Consider the following 18,773-nt stretch of genomic DNA (forward strand, 5'->3'; position numbering starts at 1 on the left):
TAAAGATACAATATAAACTTGAAAAACACATCCAGAGCATCACTCAGAGGGCTGTTTGTAGCCTGAATGCATATTTTAATCAGCTACCCATCCAACTGTAGATATTTTTTAAATATAGCAGTTTAACAAGACAGAACAATAAAACTGAGCAAAAATTAAATAGAAATTGAAAAGCAAAAATATATTTATTGATAACTGAGTAGTTGCTTATGTACTAAAGGAAGAACATATTTTAAGTTGTAAAAGAAAAAGAAGAGAAAATACTGCATTGCTCCTGGCTCAGAAAAATGTTACTGTATAATAAAAATGGCAGCATTCCCTAAATTAATATATAGATTGAATGTAGCCTCCATCCTTAGGAAAATGTGTCTTTAGAATTGAAGTCTGGTCATTCTGACTTACTTGAAAATATTGCAAAATGTAAACATTACATCATTGGGAGTCAAATGGGAAAAAAAAAAGCCCAAAGGACAAAATAGAGGCTTCAAATATATAATCTGTTATAGGACTCGGAGGTGTATGTTACAAACCAAGAATAACTTAAAGGTGAAAAGAATCACCTTTCATGAATTTTGGTAGGGCATTGAGGAAAATGGACATATATTTTTATCCCAGCTGTGGATAAGAAATCAATTTAGGACTATTTACGAAAACAGTATTCTCAGAGATTAGTTAGGTTTGTGACCATAATAGCTATCCTCCTGAGATGTGTCAGTTTAAAAGGAAAGCAGCAAAGAAAGGCAAAATACGAATAGTTGTTAAACCTATCCACATTGAGTAATGAGAGTTCGTTATACTAATTTTGCTTACTTTTATGTTTGAAATTTTCCATAATCTTTTAATGAAAGCAAAAGAATGAGAAAGGTATGTAGTATGCTTAACTGAAAAAATTTCTATCCAAAAATACAAACAATGCTTATATATGTTAAGCATATATAAGTTCCATAACCACATTCTTTTTTTTTTTTTTTTTTAAGATATATCCGTTTATTTATGATAGACAGAGAGAGAGGCAGAGACTCAGGCAGAGGGAGAAGCAGGCTCCACGCCTGGAGCCTGATGCGGGACTTGATCCCGGGACTCTAGGATCTCACCCTGGGCCAAAGGCAGGCACCAAACCACTGAGCCACCCAGGGATCCCCCGATAACCACATTCTACTTATTCAGTAGAAAAAGGAGATCAACAGGCATACAAGGAAGTGTTGATAGTAAATCATTACACAGAAAAACCTGCAGCTTTGTTATTAGAAATAAAATTAGCATAAAAGTATTGCCGTGTGTTTATTAAGCTAGAAAAAAATTATAGACCCTTATGTTGGCTAGATGACTCACTTCTGTACTCACTAGTGACTGTATCTTCCTGGACGGAAAACTAGCAAAGTCTGTGGGATGCAGAAGTGTCTAAGACGTTAGTGAATGCTGCTATAGAACAGACTTTCTTCTCTAAAATGCTGATAAATTTAGGTGGTTCCCCAAATATAGGTGGCCTTTTCAGCCCCTTAATGGTTCTGTAACTAGCAGCACATACTACAGGTCAGACACTATTTCCATGCATTCGATCCTCATAACTGCAGGAGGGTAGCTTCTATTACTGCATCTTACTGACAAGGGAACTCAGTCTTTGCAAAGTAAAGTGATTTTCCCCAAATCACACATTAATAATGAGCTCAACCAGGATTTGAGCCCAGTCTTACTTCAAACCCTCTGCTTTTTAAATCATTCCTCCAAATTCCCTCTCAAAATTAAAGACATATATCAAGTAGTTGACTTTCCTGTGTAGGGCCATTTAATTGCTTCAAGATAGCTGCTACTAACATTACAGCTTTGTTTTAGTATAGATTCTAGATGGTTTTGACCATAATGCTGATGGGAAGAAGCAGTGAAACAGATCTTCTGATATATAACTGATGGCATTGTAAATAGGTACAGCCTTTTTTGGAAAGCATTTTGGCAGCATATTTCAAGAACCATAAAATGCTCATATTTTTTGACCTAGTTAATGCCACTTCTGGGAATCTTCTAAAGAAATAGTCTAATATGGAAAAAGCCATAAGCACTAAAGTGATCACCACAGCCATGTTTGTAATAGAGCAACTGGAAGCAACCCTAAATGTTCATCAGTAAAGGAATGATTAAACACACCATGGTATATTTACTTAGGCAGCCAATAAAGATGAAGTGTGATGCAACATAGACAAAGAAAACACAGTCATCTTGAGTTTTCAAAGCAGCACACAGCTGTATGTGCACTAAAATTATAGCTTTTACAAATATGAAAAAAGAATGACAAAAATGATCATGGGTGATATTTTTCTTCTGTTTTTCAAGCTTTTAGTAATACATATTTATTCCTAATTTTAAGAATCAAGTCACATGATTACTTAATAAAAATGTTTTTGTGTATTTATCTCCTAACCCTCACTAGATTGTAAGCTGCTTGGTGATTGCCAGCAGCATGCTTAAAACGTGCAAAGGGCACCATTGAACACAGGCAAATTTCAAGCACTTTTCAGGTGCTTCATTTACTGGTTGCAGGAACCTCGGCCAGTCACTGTCTCAGCTGCCTCATTTGACCCATGAAGTGAGCAGTGCAATTTGCAAAGCATGAGTAGAATCTGGAGTCAGGGAACCTTGCTGTATGTCTTTGGCTCTTAGACAAGTGGCTTAAACTTTGTAAAGCTCAGTTTCCTCATCCATAAAAATGGAGCTAGTGAGGTCAAGGTCTGGTGCTCCTTTAAATGCTCTGAAAATGTTCCTTCCATTCATCTATGGCCCTTATAAGGTGTTCCTCACTTTCTTTATCCTCACATGATGAGAGCAAATATAGAGTCTTTCAGCTAACTTCTTTTACCTGAAACCTTTTGAGCAGCAGCTTTTACACATCAGTCTTCTGGTGTACCTTGTCTATAATTTAGGGTTAAGGATGAAAGAAGAAAATCTTTTGTCATTCACTGTGGCTGGCAAGATTTTCAGTTTTGTTTTAATCTTTTTTTTCTCCATTATAAAAATGTAGTAAATGGTCATTGTCATATTTGAAAAATATGAAAAGCTGCAAGGAAAAAATTATACCATAATCATTCTATCTAGAAGTAACCATTATGTTTCATTTTATTTCTTTTTATTTTTTTTCAGTATTTTTATCTGATTTTTAAAAAGGAGAAATCTAGGAAAGCTCTTATTAGAATGTTTGTTATGTTTGGGGCAAGTTTAAAATGATGTTTTGTGTTTGTTTTGAGATAGTTTACCTTTAATTAGTAATTCTTATAAAAGGATAAAGACTAAGCCACCAGGAGGGAACCAGATAGAGAATGGGGGTAAGGATATCTCTATCTTAATTAGTAGGATAGTTTATTTCTATAATTCTGACACCTGTCAAAGAATGAACTTAGTAAAGTCTAATTACCCAAGTCATGCTTCCTGGAATTTTTTAGGACAATTACGATTTTAAATAACTTGTGATGTTTTCATTGCAAGTTATCTTGTACCATTTCTGATCATGTGTTGTGAGTTTTGGTTTGGAAAATACAATCATCATACATAAACTTGGAATAAAGAAAAAGCTTACAGAATAACAGATTCTTGGCTCTTGTCCTTTTCATTTTTAGAACATGCAGTTTAAAAAAAAAAAAAAATCAGTCCCTGTAATATCCTGTGGAGAAAAGGAGGAAATTTATCCAGTGTCAGAACCAACAGCAGCAAATACCTCAAAAAACAGCCTGAGCTACTGTGGCCATGTGGGGCCAGGCATTGATGTCACATTACCCTGACTTGTTTTGGACTTGTACTTAAATCAGTAAGAGAGAATGCACTTGTTGAGGGATTGAGAGCCTTGATCCCTCCATTTTCTGGGCTTTGCTGTTGAAGGGAGGCTTCTACAGGATGACTTTAAAAATGGGGGGAAAGGTCTTTTCCTTCTTTCATTTCTTTTCTCCAGAGCAGCAATAGAATTATGAATGGTGACAGGGTACATCCCATATAAATAATTTGCAGTGTGGCAGATCTGTCATCCTCACTACATTGAAAAGGACATGAGAAATGTTCGAGGTCAGTGTATTGTCTTGCCTCATCACTCTCCTTTGAATATGCCACTGTGGCTTGTGCCCTTTTGACTTCTGAGGTCTGCTGCCACAGGCAAGAGACTCTTGATTGGTTGGGAGTAGGTGTCCCTCACTCCTGCTTAAGTATCTGCACATCAGGGAAGTCACTTGTCCTTTTGAGTCATTTCTTCTGACAAGGATGGGCCATAACTCCTTACTGATACTGCTTGTTAACCCTTCCCAATCACTTCCTCTTTGAGGAAATCACTTGACTTCTTTACAGGAGAACACCTAACTGTTTGAGGATCCAGCTTAGAATTTAATTGACCTCTACAGCCTTAGGCAGTACTTAGGTGCTGTGGGGTAGTGGGGACTTGTAAGTGTCATGTGAGAAGGGGGCAGATAACTAAACCCTGTAAACCTTCTACTTGGAATAACTTTAGTCCCTCCAGAACTGTGCTTGCCTGAGATAGAACTTGGCATCCTGTGAAAAATTATGACCTGAGACTTTTGAACTGCTGAGGAAAGTGATATCCAGAGCTGGAAAAGGGAGGAGAAGCTCCATAGAATATTAGCTGAATTTACATGCTGTTCTTGTAAGAGAAGATGATCAGTTCTACTTAATTCACTATACTTTTTACATTTTTTTCTATAATTGATTATTGATATGTGATTTTTTTTTTTCAGTATTGCCTGTCGGGGCACCCAACCTTACCGTGCAATGTGCTTAAATTCAAATCAACTACCATTATGTTGGACTGTGGACTGGACATGACTTCCACTCTCAATTTCCTTCCTTTGCCACTTGTTCAAAGGTATGTGCTGCTGCATCTGAGACTAAATGAGCATTGGTTTGCTGAAAAATGATACTGATTAGCATAAAGATTACCAGTACCTTGTGTGTTGTCCTTAGTTTACTTTGTTCCCTTAAAAATGTTCTTCATCAGAATTATTTCCTTTGGCTGGGTTGATGGAAAGTGTTGTATGGATTTATTGATTGACTTCTTTATTATAACTTCTTCTGAGCTTCTGTAAATGTTCTTGCAACTGCTCCGTGCAAGTAAGGTCATGTATATTTCATCTTTCTTGCTAATTCATATAAGAGCTGATAAATGGTCAACTGATGAGCCCAAGAATTGAATTTTAGAATAATTTAACTGCCTTTGCAGGGACTTGACATCATAGAGCCGACATTTCTTTTTGATAGGTATCTATGTGTTTTTTTCATAATAGTCAGCAATAGAAATTATAGAATAATATATGCAGCCAAAGTCCTTGTCTTAAAGCAGATAGATTACCTGAAGCCTATAGTCACCACTGTTTACTCTTACTATGACTTTAAGAAATTGGTTTCCCAGCTTGCAGTTAATTGAAAACAGCAATTTATAAGAGAGTTGGGTAATTAACAGAAGCAAATACATTCCCAGTAACAAAAAGTCGTACATAGGAGAGACAGAAAATCTATCTAAAGCAGATTTAAGAGCTTAAAAGCATAGCAACCTGAGCAAACTATCTAATGTATTTCATTCATTCCTGAAGACATCACTATATGCAATGATTATTCGTAATGATAACCTTCTAGAAAAAGTATAATTAAAACTCACCCTCTGGGTTTTTTTCTGAGATAAGGGATACAATAAGGGGACAGAGAATTCAGAGGTAATTCCAGATTACATTTTACGCAAAGCTGATAAAATTCAATTATAATCACACCCAATACTTAGAAATACATTTATTATCCACAGATATTATCTATCTATATATATTTATAATTGTTTCAGATACTGTAGGTATCACATATATTTCTGTAAAAAATGACTGACAAGTTATTTCTTACTAAAATAGCGTGATATTATTGTCTATGTGCCCTCTTTCAACTCCCCCACCCCCTCAGATTACAGTGTTCGTTTATTTGGTGTTTATCAGGAATCTGCACTGTGCTGAACCAAGGGATACAGACATGAATAAGACAACTTTATTTTCCTCATAGAGCTTATATTCTGTTGGGGAGAAAGTATTTTACAGTTGAAGATTTCATTATACTTGTGTTAAGAGAATAACTATATATTTGAGATAATTGCTAAAAAATAAGATATAAGGTACAAAAAGAGTTTCCGAAAGGGCTCCTACATGCTCTGTGAGATCATGAATTATCTTGATGCTCAGTCCTGAATTGGGCAGACAATTCTGTCTGCATATTTTCCCTTTCTTATTCATTCTTGTCTTTACTTAATTCTGTATTCTCACAGCACTGATTCAGCATTGGAATCCCCTTATACTCTCTTCCCTTTATCATCGTTCTTCCATCAGAGAGAGGTTATACTTGTGGGATGACTGGCAGTCCATATGTAGTTCCTTATAAAGAGTATTTTCTGTTGCTTAGGCCAGAAACCTTGGAGATAAACTTGGCTAAAATAGTATCCCCAGTCCCTCCCTGGCCCTTCATCCTACTTGGCTTTTCTTCATAGCACTTATAGTGTATGTACATACTTAGTCTATATATTAGCTATCTTCTCCACTAAAAGTTTTTAAGGTCAGGGATGCCTAAAATAGTTCATGGCATATATTAGCTACTCAGTAAAGATTTGTCATAAGAATGAATCCTTTTATCTTCTCTGAATCCCAACCCTTCTTAAAGAGCGATTTTGCTATTAATTTTAATCTTTCTTTTTTATCTTGAACCTCTCCATCTTGATTCAGTTCTTCCCATTTAATTATACTCAGTCACTTCTAATTTTAATATTTTTAAATTTTTTTAAGATTTTATTTATTTATTCATGAGAGACACACACACACACATACACACACACACACAGAGAGAGAGAGAGAGAGAGAGGCAAAGACACAGGCAGAGGGAGAAGCAGGCTCCACGAAGGAAGCCTGATGTGGGACTCGATCCTGGGACTCCGAGATAATGCCCTGAGCCAAAGGCAGATGCTCAACCGCTGAGCCACCCAGGCGTCCCAAATATAATATATTTTTAAAAAGTTTTTAACCTTCTCTCAACTCTACTTTCCCCTTCAGCATTACTAACTCCTCTCCACTCTATACTTTGCCCATACCACCTACCAGAACATTGCTTACTAGAGTCAAAAATGACTTCCATGTCACTAGATGCACATTTGTCCGTTCTCATTCCTATAATGCACATTTGTCCGTTCTCTGGCCATCAGCTGGACCTTTCCTCCATGATAATGAGCTCCTCTGTTTTCCTCTTTTCTGACTTCCTCTTCTATCTACTCCGGAGATTCATCTTTCTCTAACTTACAGTCATATATCAGAATTCTTCAATATCCAGTGCTTGGCCAGTAGAGTCTCCACCAAGGGAATTTCCTAAATGCTTAGGGCTTTGATAACCATCTAAACAATAACCTACAAATGTATATCTTTAGTTAATAATTCTCTTCTGAGTTCCAGATCCATATACCCGAAACAACTACTGAGTTTTTTTTTATTCCTTGGATCTGGTTTGAAGTCACTTCAAAACTCAGCATGCCTCAAACTGAGTCCATGAGCAAACTTGGTTCAGAAGAGGAGAGAAGACCTTTCCAGATCTGGTTTTCCTCCTCAGTACCCTATGTTAGTGATTAGCAAGCTGTTACAAAAGCCAGAAAACTGGGAGTTAACTTAGATATGCCACTCTTTCTCACTGCCTATATGCGAGTCTTTCATGAAGCCTTGTTATTTTTACCTTCTCAAACACTCTAGAATCCAGTCACTTCTCTTTAGTCCTGCTATAAGCATGACCATCTTTATAGACATTACTGCCAGAGCCTCCTAGTCAGTTTCTTCAGTTCTAATCTTGCTCTCATCTGAATCCAGACCCATTTTTGCATAACTTTTTATTTTGAAATCATTTCAGATTTATAGAAAAGTTGCAAGAATAGTACAAACAACTCCCAATTACCCTTGTTAATATTTTATCATATGTGCTTTATCATTTTCTTTTGATATGTATGCTTATAATTTTTTCTGATCCATTTGAAAGATACAGGATGCTCCTTTACTACCTAAATAGTTGAGGCCTATTTTCTAAGAAAAAAGAAATTATTTTATACAATCACAGTATAATAATCAAAATCAGTGAATCCAGATAACACACTGACACTGTGTTAGTGTCTAGGCTGTATACCTTTTTCATATTTCCCAAGTTATACCAATGCGTATTTCACTCTAATACCTTTTATAGGAAAAAAAAAAAAAGAATAGCATTACTGGTCCAAGATCAGTCCAGATCACACATTGCATTTAGTTGTCCTGTCTTTAGTCTCCATTAATCTGGAAGAGTTTCATAGTCTGTCTTTATGACCTTGTCATTTTTAGGAGTATAGCCTAATTATTTTATATAGCATCTTTCAGTTTAGATTTGTCTGGTATCTCCTCATGATTAGATTGGGGTTATTTGGATAGGAATACCACACAAATGTGCTATATTTTACCAGAATGCACATGGTGTCAATTTTCTTCAGAATCAACTTTTAGAAATATATATCTAATCTTGTCTCTCACCTCTTTAAAACCTTTCAGTGGTTTTCATTGCTTTTAGGATAAATACCAAGTTCATCTACCCCTCTAGTAGCTCACTTTTCATTTCCTTTCAGTTTCAAAGAAATCATATATCCACATATTTTTCTTTCAGCCATAAAGATTCTTTTCTTCCTCCCCCATCTTGCCTTCCCTTAGCCTACTTCAGAAGAGCATTTATACCTCCAGTTTCTGTAGGAAGAATATAAAGATAGCATTCTGATTGGATGAGACAGAGAGGAGGGTAAGTGGGCCTCTTTATGAAGTTTCACTTGAATAACGTTTTATATAAGATATCCATGCCAAAGGCTGGTCAGAATGACTGGAAGAGAGTATAGGCCTTGTAGCTGTCTTTCTCTATTCCCTCCAAACCCTGCCCTTTGACTCAGTTTCCCCTTTAATCTAGAACTGTCCAGATCTCAGTTCAGTCATTGTAGGCCCAGAGAATTCTTTTTTTCTTTTTTTTTTTTAAAGATTTTATTTATTTATTCATGAGAGACATAGAAAGAGAGGGAGAAGCAGGCTCCATGCCGGGAGCCCGACGCGGGTCTCAATCCCGGGACTCTAGGATCGCGCCCTGGGCCAAAGGCAGGTGCTAAACCACTGAGCCACCCAGGAATCCCCCCAGAGAATTCTTTTGACGCTGCCTTGACCAGTTCCTCTTTAGAGAACTTTCTACTATATTGCATCATCATTTTTAGCATTTTGTACTCTTTTTGTATGATTACTTGATATGTCTGTCTTCCCTGCTTACTCAGAAGGACAGATATGTTTTATTCATGGTCATATCACCAGAACCTACGTACCTGACAAATAAAGATTCATTACTAAATGAGTGAAGATGAACACCTCATTCTTCTACAGTACTGTACCACATGTTAAGGCTGTTCTCTCCCTCTTCCCTCTTTATGGAAGCACCTCCTCCACTCTCACCTCCTAACTCTTATTCCCAGCTCTCGCACAATACCCCACACTGTCAAACATGCCCTTTCTGTGTGAACCTATAACACCTCTGATTACCACTTCACCACTTCATAGTTTCATTTTGTTTTGTTTTTCTTAAAATTTATTTATTTCATGAAAGACAGAGACAGGCAGAGACACAGGCAGAGGGAAAAGCAGGCTCCCTGGGAGGAGCCTGATGTGGGATTCTATCTTGGATCCCAGGATCACGCCCTGAGCCGAACGCAGATGCTCAACCACTGAGCCACCCAGGCGTACTCCTTTCATAGTTTATATTTTATTCTATTGTAATTGCTGTTTACCATCTCCTTGTATTAAAGTGCGCCCTCCTAAAATTTAAGGATTATTTTGTGTACTGTCATATGCTTATACTTTGTATACTTTGCTCAAGAGTAAGCTCTTATTAATGTTTTTTGAATGAAGGAATGTGTATGCCTCTTACATTCTTTTCTGATTATAAAAGTAATACATTTCAAAGTAGAAAGTTAGAAAAATGAGGGCAGCCCCGGAGGCCCAGCGGTTTAGGGCCGCCTTCAGCCCGGGGTGTGATCCTGGAGACCCTGGATCGAGTCCCACATCAGATTCCCTGCATGGAGCCTGCTTCTGCCTCTGCCTGTGTCTCTGCCCCTCTCTCTCTCTCTCTCTCTCTCTCTCTCTCTGTGTCTCTCATGAATAAATACATAAAATCTTTTTTAAAAAAGTTAGAAAAATGAAAAGTAAAAGAAAGTGAATTGCATATCATGTTCATTCTACCTTTCACTTTTTTTTTTAGGCAATAAATTACTTTTAAATGCCTTAGGTTATTTATATACTTACAGGAATATTTTACCTATTTTTTTAAATAAATAGATGAAGGGGATTAAGAGGCATAGACTTCTAGTTATAAAGTAAATAAGTCACAGAGATGAAAAATACAGCATAAGGAATATAGTCATTAATATTGAAATAATGGATGGTGACATTTGGTGACTACAGTTATCATGGTAAGCATTTAGTAATGTATAGAATTGTTGAATCAATAAATACTAAAATGGCAGATCTTGTATACATGTTTTTTCTTGACTATAATATTTTTAATGGCACTTTTTCTAAAAAATTGTTGAATGGGAGATGCAAAGATATTTCATCTATAATCATAATTTTTCTCCCATATTTTATTAAAGTAAATTTCTGTGGAGACTTCTGTCTCCTTGTTTTACAAAATTTACACAGTCGGGCACCTGGATAGCTCAGTCGGTTGTGTCTGACTCTTGATTTTGGCTCAGGTTATGATCTCAGAGTAGTGAGATCAAGCTCCGTGTCAGCTCCACCCTGGGTGTGGAGCCTGCTTAAGATTCTCTCTCCTTTTTCATCTGCCTCTCAATCCCCCACCCCACCCCCCATGCACACACATGCTAGCTCTCTCTAAAAATTTTTTTAAAAATTAAAAAAATAATTACACAGGAAAATTGTGTGATCATTAAGAGCAGTATAATAAATCCCTTTCCCTTTGGTAGCTTAAAGTGTACTGACTATGATTTAGTCATTAAATGAGTAAAACTCAGTGACCAAATATTTTTTATCTCTGTAGTCAGCATCCCTTTGCCATTTGGTAACACATTTCTGTGGCCATCATCTTTGATACTGTTGTTATGACATGGTTATTGCTTTTCCTTGAGCAATCAGTTCCATCTACTGGCAATTTCTCAAATCCAGAATAACTACAGGTGTTTTATAGAAGGCTTTGATGTTATTAAAAAATAGTTTAACAAGAGTTAAAACTACAGCTTCTGGGGGGCTCCTGGCTGGCTCAGGTGGAGGACCAATGTGACTCTTGATCTCAGGGTTGTAAGTTTAAGCTCCACACTGGGTGTAGAGATTACTTAAAAATAGAATCTTAGGGGAAAATAAAAAGAAACCTACAGCATCTGAACATTTTACTTTAAAAAGAATTGTCTGATAAGCAGTGAGGACATGTGAAGACTGCTGAATCAGTCATCTATAATTTGAGGGCTGATTCGTGTGTGGGGAACAGACAATGCATGTCCTGTGATCCAGTTCTCTTTACAAAGGAAAGTGGATATTTACAACCTTTCTTTAGAGAGTTAGCGGGCATGAGATGAGAACAGTATTCCCTTTGTTTTGTCATTATACTTTCATCTGAGTGCTTCGTTTTTAGATCTGATCTGACAGTAAATACATTTTTCAAGAAGTCTAGAAGTGAAGACACACATGTAACCATGAAATGAGATGGAAATTAAACCATTAATGATAGAATATTTTTCTGAGAGGTTAGAGCAGAGAACTCCCACAGTTTTAAAAAACAAGCTTATCAGGTATATTTTATACAAACCAAATTTATTCTGCTACTAGTAATTTTCATTCCTAAGTATGAAATCCAAAATTCTCACTTTTTGATAAATAAAAGCAAAATGTAAACAGAGAATAGGGAAAGGTATGTGACTTCATTATCCTTACATTCTTAGAACTTTTCCGTAAATTTGAAATTATGTCAGAATTAAAAGTTATCCCTCAAATTCTTATTTTTCTCTAAAATTAGATAGATGCATATTTTACTCGGGTTTTTAACCTTTTCTAAAAGACTGGAAAATATTAACAATATTTGTGTTTCTATTTGACTTTCATACCCTAATTACAAAGTCTGAACTTGATAAAACTATTTTGGCAAAAAGATGAGGGACTGTATATTAATTTGATTTCTGATTATGGAGTCTTTTAGTCCCACACCATTATTTTGCCCTTAATTTTTTACTTTAGAGACTAATTTTGTGATGAACTGCTAACATCCTGTCACCATCCAACTTGTACTACTGATGTGCTTTCTTCACATAACACCTTGGTCATTAAGTTTTTCTTTTCATCAGCATTTCTCCCTAAGTTATTTGCATTTTCAGCCTTCAGCATAATTCTTCTAGTCAACTAATAGCATACACTCAAATTCTGAGATTACCAGAAGTAAATGATATCTGAATCTAGATTTCTTAAATGTAACATGTACTTGAAATCAGCCTCACTATCTAGAAAGTATTCACCTACATATGCTGTCATTTTGTAATACTTAGGAAAACTAGGTTCATTTTCCAGAATTGGAAACCCAAGCCACAGGTGAGAAGTGACTAATCCATTTATAAACAGTGAATCTGGAATGTGGACTTGACTGAAATTCAGGTATTTTTATTTGCAGTGAATTCAGGCTGATAGGCAGCTGAGTGTTCTTGTCAGAGCACCTGACTCCTTGAGTCTGTTTTCTCATCCACAATATGATGATCCCATTCAGCTCTCCCCTCAGGCTTCTTGTCAAGCACAAGCAAGGTGAAGTCATGGGCAGTCACTGGAAAACTATAAAATGTTCTAGTGTCTCATCTTTCTTCTTTCCCTTTATTATTCTGCATAGGAGTCTTTCATCTTCCCAGTTTAGAGCTAAACTATTTGGCTTTTTAATGTTCTGTTGCCACATAATTCTTAAGCTTGTTACAACATGGTTATTTTTCATCTTTTCTATTAGTATTTTGGGTGGACATTGCTGCCAGTAATTTGAAACTGTTTTTAACTTTATGGAGACGATACAGTTACCATGAAATCACTGAGGACTATAATCTACTTAGGATAATTTAATCTTTTGTTTTGCAGTCCCAGGCTGTCTAATCTTCCTGGCTGGTCCCTAAAGGATGGAAATGCTTTTTTGGACAAGGTAATGATAACCGAGGCATATCTACACCCAGTGGAAAGCCATCTTGTGATACCAGAGCCACCCCTATTGTAATGTGACTGGTGGGCTCATTTTTTTCCCTCTGTGTATTCTCTGAAAAATCCCGAGATCCATGTGTAGGGTCTTCTATTTCTTTAGAAATAATCTAAACTTGGCGATTATTGTTTTTTAAGAGCCTTTTAGGGAATCTCAGTGTTCAGATTCAGGTCCAATTTGCTTGTGTGTAAAAATCTAGGAACTTCTGCTGCAAATACATTTTATCACCACAGAAAGAAAACTATTATTTTTAGAAATGCAATGAGAGTTTCAAAGGTAATGCCTATAGAGAGTTCCATCCGGTTCGTTCTATTTTCAGGCTGTACTAACTCCATGACTGGAAGGAGTAGAATTTTTTTTTTTAAACTTTAAAATCCTCAAGTATGTGAGTTTTAAACTGCTTCTGTCGGCAGTTAGGTAAGGTAGGGCTTTGAACAAAGTTTGCTTCTTACTCTTTGGGTGAGGAGAGGCCATGGAAGGTTTTAAGAAGGCAGTATCATTGTCTGATCAGATCACTCTGGCTGCCATGTAAAGAACAGACTACGAAGCCAGTGTTTTAACTTCCCAGGCAGTGTGTTCTTTTGGTTGGGGGAGGGGTATGTTCTTGGGTAAATTGTAAAAAAGGGTCTTCTCAACTATGAACTATGATCTTATTCCAGCCTTTCCTGGTAACCTAGAATGGGCAGCCTTATGTAGGTCATAAAAAAATGGTACAGTTCTAGGAATTTAGGGTTTGGGGTTCTGTTATGACTTTAATCACTGACTACACCTACAGTAAATGACAAATAACTTTTTTCTTTGAGGCTATTAAGTTTTTGACATTAGATTATCTTCATCATAATAATTCCTTCCTCAGATCAGTTTTTAGGCAGTCAATTTATAAATGAGAGCCAAAGATACAAAAAATGTTAAAACTGTAATCTAGTCATATTTTCTACTAAAAAGATCCAAAGTAAAGGATGGTTAAAAACTATAAAGCTCATCCATGCCACTCTTCGTCCTCTAAATCATTCTTCCTCTCTCAAATTTCACAATTTTTTTTTAATTTTATTTATTTATTCATCAGAGAGAGAGAAAGGCAGAGACACAGGCAGAGGGAGCAGCAGGCTCCATGCAGGGAGCCTGACATGGGACTCGATCCTGGGTCTTCCTGGGTCTCCAGGATCACACCCTGGGCTGAAGGCAGCGCTAAACCACTGAGCCACCTGGGCTGCCCACAAATTTCACAACTGAAAGACTGAATAAATTTGATTCTTAAAAAGAATAATCTGTGTAAGGCATTTTCTTCTTGTAGTAGGTATTGTTAAAGAAAGGGGTGGTATTTTTATAGAATTAATTTCTATAACTGCACCCCAACCTCCAGTGCAGGCCAAATGCGTATTTTGAAACCAGATTTCCCTCATAGTTAACTGTAAAATTATGTGACATTCAGGGACCTGTGCACCTGATTTCAGCCTGACTCTCCTGCTGGCTATAAATCATTGTTCCCTGAGAAAGGCTTGGAAGCATCCCATTACCAGTACATTGTGAGCGAAAATGACTTGCATGTGTATGTGGGAGCATTTCATTACAAGGGAGTGGTGAATAAAATACAGGGACACTGTGAGCGCACGGAATGGCAAATACGCTTTTCCAGGCCACGAAAGAGGAGAGCCTCTGAGGAGGCTTTGTCATGTGAGGTGGACATGCTCCAATGTGTAACATTATGGGGAAGAAGATTACATAGCCAATTTAAGACCAGGCAGGACTTTGAAATTTCCCATGATTTGTCTTTAATCATATTTAGCCTCATCCTAAGGGAGTTGGAAGTCTTCTCTCATTAAACATAATTGCTCATTTGTTTTTAGCTAACAGGTACACTATAATTAAGAACTGTTTCAGTCCGTTTTTGGCTCCGTCTTTCACTGTTTAAACAGTAATTCTATAGAGAGGAGCCAGTTTACAGTGGAAGGCAAGGGGAGGAAATCTTCTGTCAAGGTTCTGATATGAGACTTGTAAAATTCAAAAGGAAAATAACACATAGTTAATACCCTAATTTTAGATAAAGATTAAGAGTAAAACCATTCAGACTCTAATGTATAAAGACACGCATATATGACTATATAGAAAGGCATGTTCAGTGATGAATGAAAACATGATGGAACAAAATTCCAACAGTATTTCTCTTTTTCTGGAAAGAGCAAACTATCAGCCAAATACTGATTTTCACTCATTTCCTTATAAAATCATAAAAAATGTTAACCTTGATGAACCAAAAAAATCCTCCACTGATTTCAGTTTAAAGTAGGAGTGAGGGAAGACAGCAACTCTAGCTGCATGTGTATCAGCTGACAGCTGATCTCTAGTGGCCTCTGGAGGCATTGTAGCAGACCCTGTTGGTGGCCCACTCATGCCTCTTCCCTGTGCTATTCTCTCATAATTTCAGCTGCCAGTATGTCTACCAATCTGCCAGAGAGCTTTTTCCGTGAAGCTACACAAAATGCAGAAGTTTCCATGTAAATATCCCAGATCCTTTGCCTTTGGGGAGTGTGACTCCAAGGTGTATCTTCTACACCATTTCTTAGAGTTCCTGTGGGAGTAAGTTCCAGCTGCCCACAGTGGTATGTAGTTCAGTAACATATCCATTTTCTGCTCCTGTCCTTTCCCTTAATCACTCACCTATCCTGCTCTTTTCTCAGCGCTTCCAGATAAGCTTGCACTCACCCTTTTCTTGACATCTGTTTTTGAGGAAATCCAAACTAAGGCATATTAAATATGGTAGGTCATGAGCAGAGTGGGGAGTTGTAGTTTATTTTTTTTTTCTACGTAAGTATACTTTTTTCTTTTGAATGAAGACCTTTGGTTTATAGCCCTGAATAAATTGTATGCTCCGCAAAGACAAAGATTATGTTCATGGAGGTGATGGTGGTGGTGATGGTTTAATCCCTACCCTCTACTCTTCTTCTCTGTCCTTGCTTACCCCTTACCCCTCAACCCTTGGTAGGAGGAGAAAGAGGCTGTAAGTCATTTGTCTAGGACCAGAACTCCTAAGCTGATTGCATAATAAAATCACTAGACTTGCTTATTATAAATATAGGTTGCATGCCTCATCCCCAGACTTCTGATCCCTTGGGTCTTAGATGGGACTCAGGTATCTTTACTTCCATGAGTATTACCAGATCATTCTGATTTTGCTGTACAGGCTATATGACTATTACTTGGAAAGCACTGCATCATGAGTTAGAAAGTAGCATATGTCCACACCTGCCTTGAAGAGACATCAAGAAATGTACAAATTCTAAGTTAGCCACCAAACAGCATTTTTTATCCTGAATAAGACACTTAGCCTCCCTGGGCCTAAATAGGAAAAACAGTTGGCCTGAATAACCTTCCAGCTGCCCTCTAACTCTTTGGCAATCTATGATTCTTCATGGAAAGCTTGGTTTGGGGATGAAGTTTCTTTGGTGCTGTATCTGTTGGATATCTCTTCTAGAATTTTTTTCCTTTTTGTTACTTTTAGGAGCTAAAAGAGTGCTCAGGTCATGTATTTGTGGATTCTGTGCCTGAATTCTGCCTACCAGAGGTAAGATGAAAGTGATTCTTACTAGAAACAAAGCATATCTCTCAAAATGAAGTCAAGAAATAATTTTAAGGGGCTTAGCTTTGTTTTCAATTTGAAATGAATCTATTATTCTAGGCACATTATTATGCAGCTAAAATATAATCATTTAGGAGCTTTTTATTTTTTTATTTTTTTAGGAGATTTTTATATTATCTGTAAGAAATTTAACTCTGCTTTTTTGTATTCCTTGTTCTTTCTGTAATCCCCACCGATACTTTGTACCAGGGCATACAAAGGTTTAGAAATAGCTCAAGCCTCTCAGTTTTGTAATTACATGCCTGTGTCTTAGATTAGCCATACCTTTTGTAGTCCTGCTTACAGTGGGTATTTGGGAATTGCTGTTAATTCAGCCAATATAGTAAAATGTAAAAATTCTTGCTGACTTGAAATATCATATCAAATATTGCTTAAAATTCACAGATTCTGAATTGAGCCACAGGTACCTATTGCTTACATATTATTATCACAGTGAGATTGTTACGAGTTTGGGGCCAGTTTTATCATTTTAAAGGAAGTGAAGATCAATTTCCATTCATTTTAAAGACAGCTAATCCCTCAACAATGCTGGTCTCTAGAGTGGTGTAGATGGCATTCTCAACAGACAGTATAGGAAGACCAGTAGTTAGCAAGTCCCAGGTTCCTGAAGAAATCAACGAGAGGCTACCATTCTATTTTTTCCATGCACCTAGTGGATTATAGTGCCTATAGGAGATACTTTCACAGTTCAGTGCCAAAAGAAAATTTGGAGTACTGTTTCCCTTATTTTTGTACTCTCTTCCTGCCTCTCTTTCCATTTCAACACTTTCTTTGATACTCTGTAGATAAACTTTTCTGCTTTGAAGTATGTGTATGTGCCCTTTTGGGATAGTGGAGTGAAAGAGAAGAAGAAAGACAAAGCAAGGTATGGTAATTGAAGATGGCAGATAAGGGAAAAAGTTTGAGATAAAGTAATGAGAATAAGGGTGAAGCTAAAGAGTTACCAAGAATCCTGGTCTCTTCCTAACTGCTATTCAAATCTTTTGTCACCTTTATCTGTCATTTAGGAATTGGTGGGACAGGTCCCCATCTGTTCAAAGATTCCTAATCTCAAGTGCTACATTTATTTTCGGTACAGTACTGACTGCTGCAACCTTCAGTTCGTGGACAACAATGTAGAATTTATGAATTGATGTTCTGATGACTTTCTGACCTGCTCCATAAAGTACTAAACTATTAGAAATTGGAATTAAACAATTATCATTTCACAGTTCATCTTTTGCTGGGCTAAAGGATTATTGATCTATTGAGGCTTCTAGAGCTATATATATAAGGGTTTTCAACTCGTATTGCCTTGTAGTTTGTATCAAGTTAGTAATAGTCACTATTTTAAGGTAGAGGTAGGGCATTGTATGCTTGGGAGAAAATAAGAGAGTCACAGAATCAGGAGAGAGGTACTTACTCCAATTCAGTCTTCACAGACTTGAAGGTGAGCCAGGCAGACCTACTCCCAGTCTTCATGGAATTTATAATCTAGTACAACTACCTTAAACATTTTTGTATGCCTCAAAGTCCACACTGTAGACTGAGTAAGGTCTAGGGCAGTATAGTAAGCAGCTAGTAAATTATGAGTGTTTGACCCAGTTTATGATCTATAGAACCCAAGTGTCTATATACAAGTTGAAAATTAAAATAATCCTCATTGGATTTCATCAAGTGAAAGAATGTAAGCAAATATATAAATGTGAGTATATAAACATGGTTTGGATGTTAAATTTATTTCTCAGAAGAAAAATGTTTATGTAGGCACTCTTGATATATATACAGAGTGTATATATATATTTTTTTTCTTCCAGCTGTCCTCACCAGATTTTTCATCATTCTAGACTCTGTGGGCTGATTCTTATATATTAAAGAGAAATTTCAA

General features: G+C 36.7%; 1 protein-coding gene across 3 annotated transcripts in view; it reads left to right on the top strand.

Moving 5' to 3' along the window:
- The window catches only part of INTS9 (integrator complex subunit 9), a 101,239-nt gene that overhangs the window by 29,434 nt on the left and 53,032 nt on the right, over nt 1-18,773 (top strand). For 2 of the 3 annotated variants that reach the window (XM_077868676.1, XM_077868678.1), the window contains exons 2-4: nt 4,725-4,852; nt 13,155-13,215; nt 16,769-16,831. In XM_077868676.1, coding sequence (XP_077724802.1) covers nt 4,725-4,852; nt 13,155-13,215; nt 16,769-16,831 — 252 coding nt within the window. The remainder of the gene's footprint in view (nt 1-4,724; nt 4,853-13,154; nt 13,216-16,768; nt 16,832-18,773) is intronic. The other variant, XM_077868677.1, reaches the window with a different exon arrangement.

The sequence above is a fragment of the Canis aureus genome, chromosome 24, assembly GCF_053574225.1.
Source record: "Canis aureus isolate CA01 chromosome 24, VMU_Caureus_v.1.0, whole genome shotgun sequence".
In the NCBI taxonomy this organism is placed as follows: domain Eukaryota; kingdom Metazoa; phylum Chordata; class Mammalia; order Carnivora; family Canidae; genus Canis; species Canis aureus.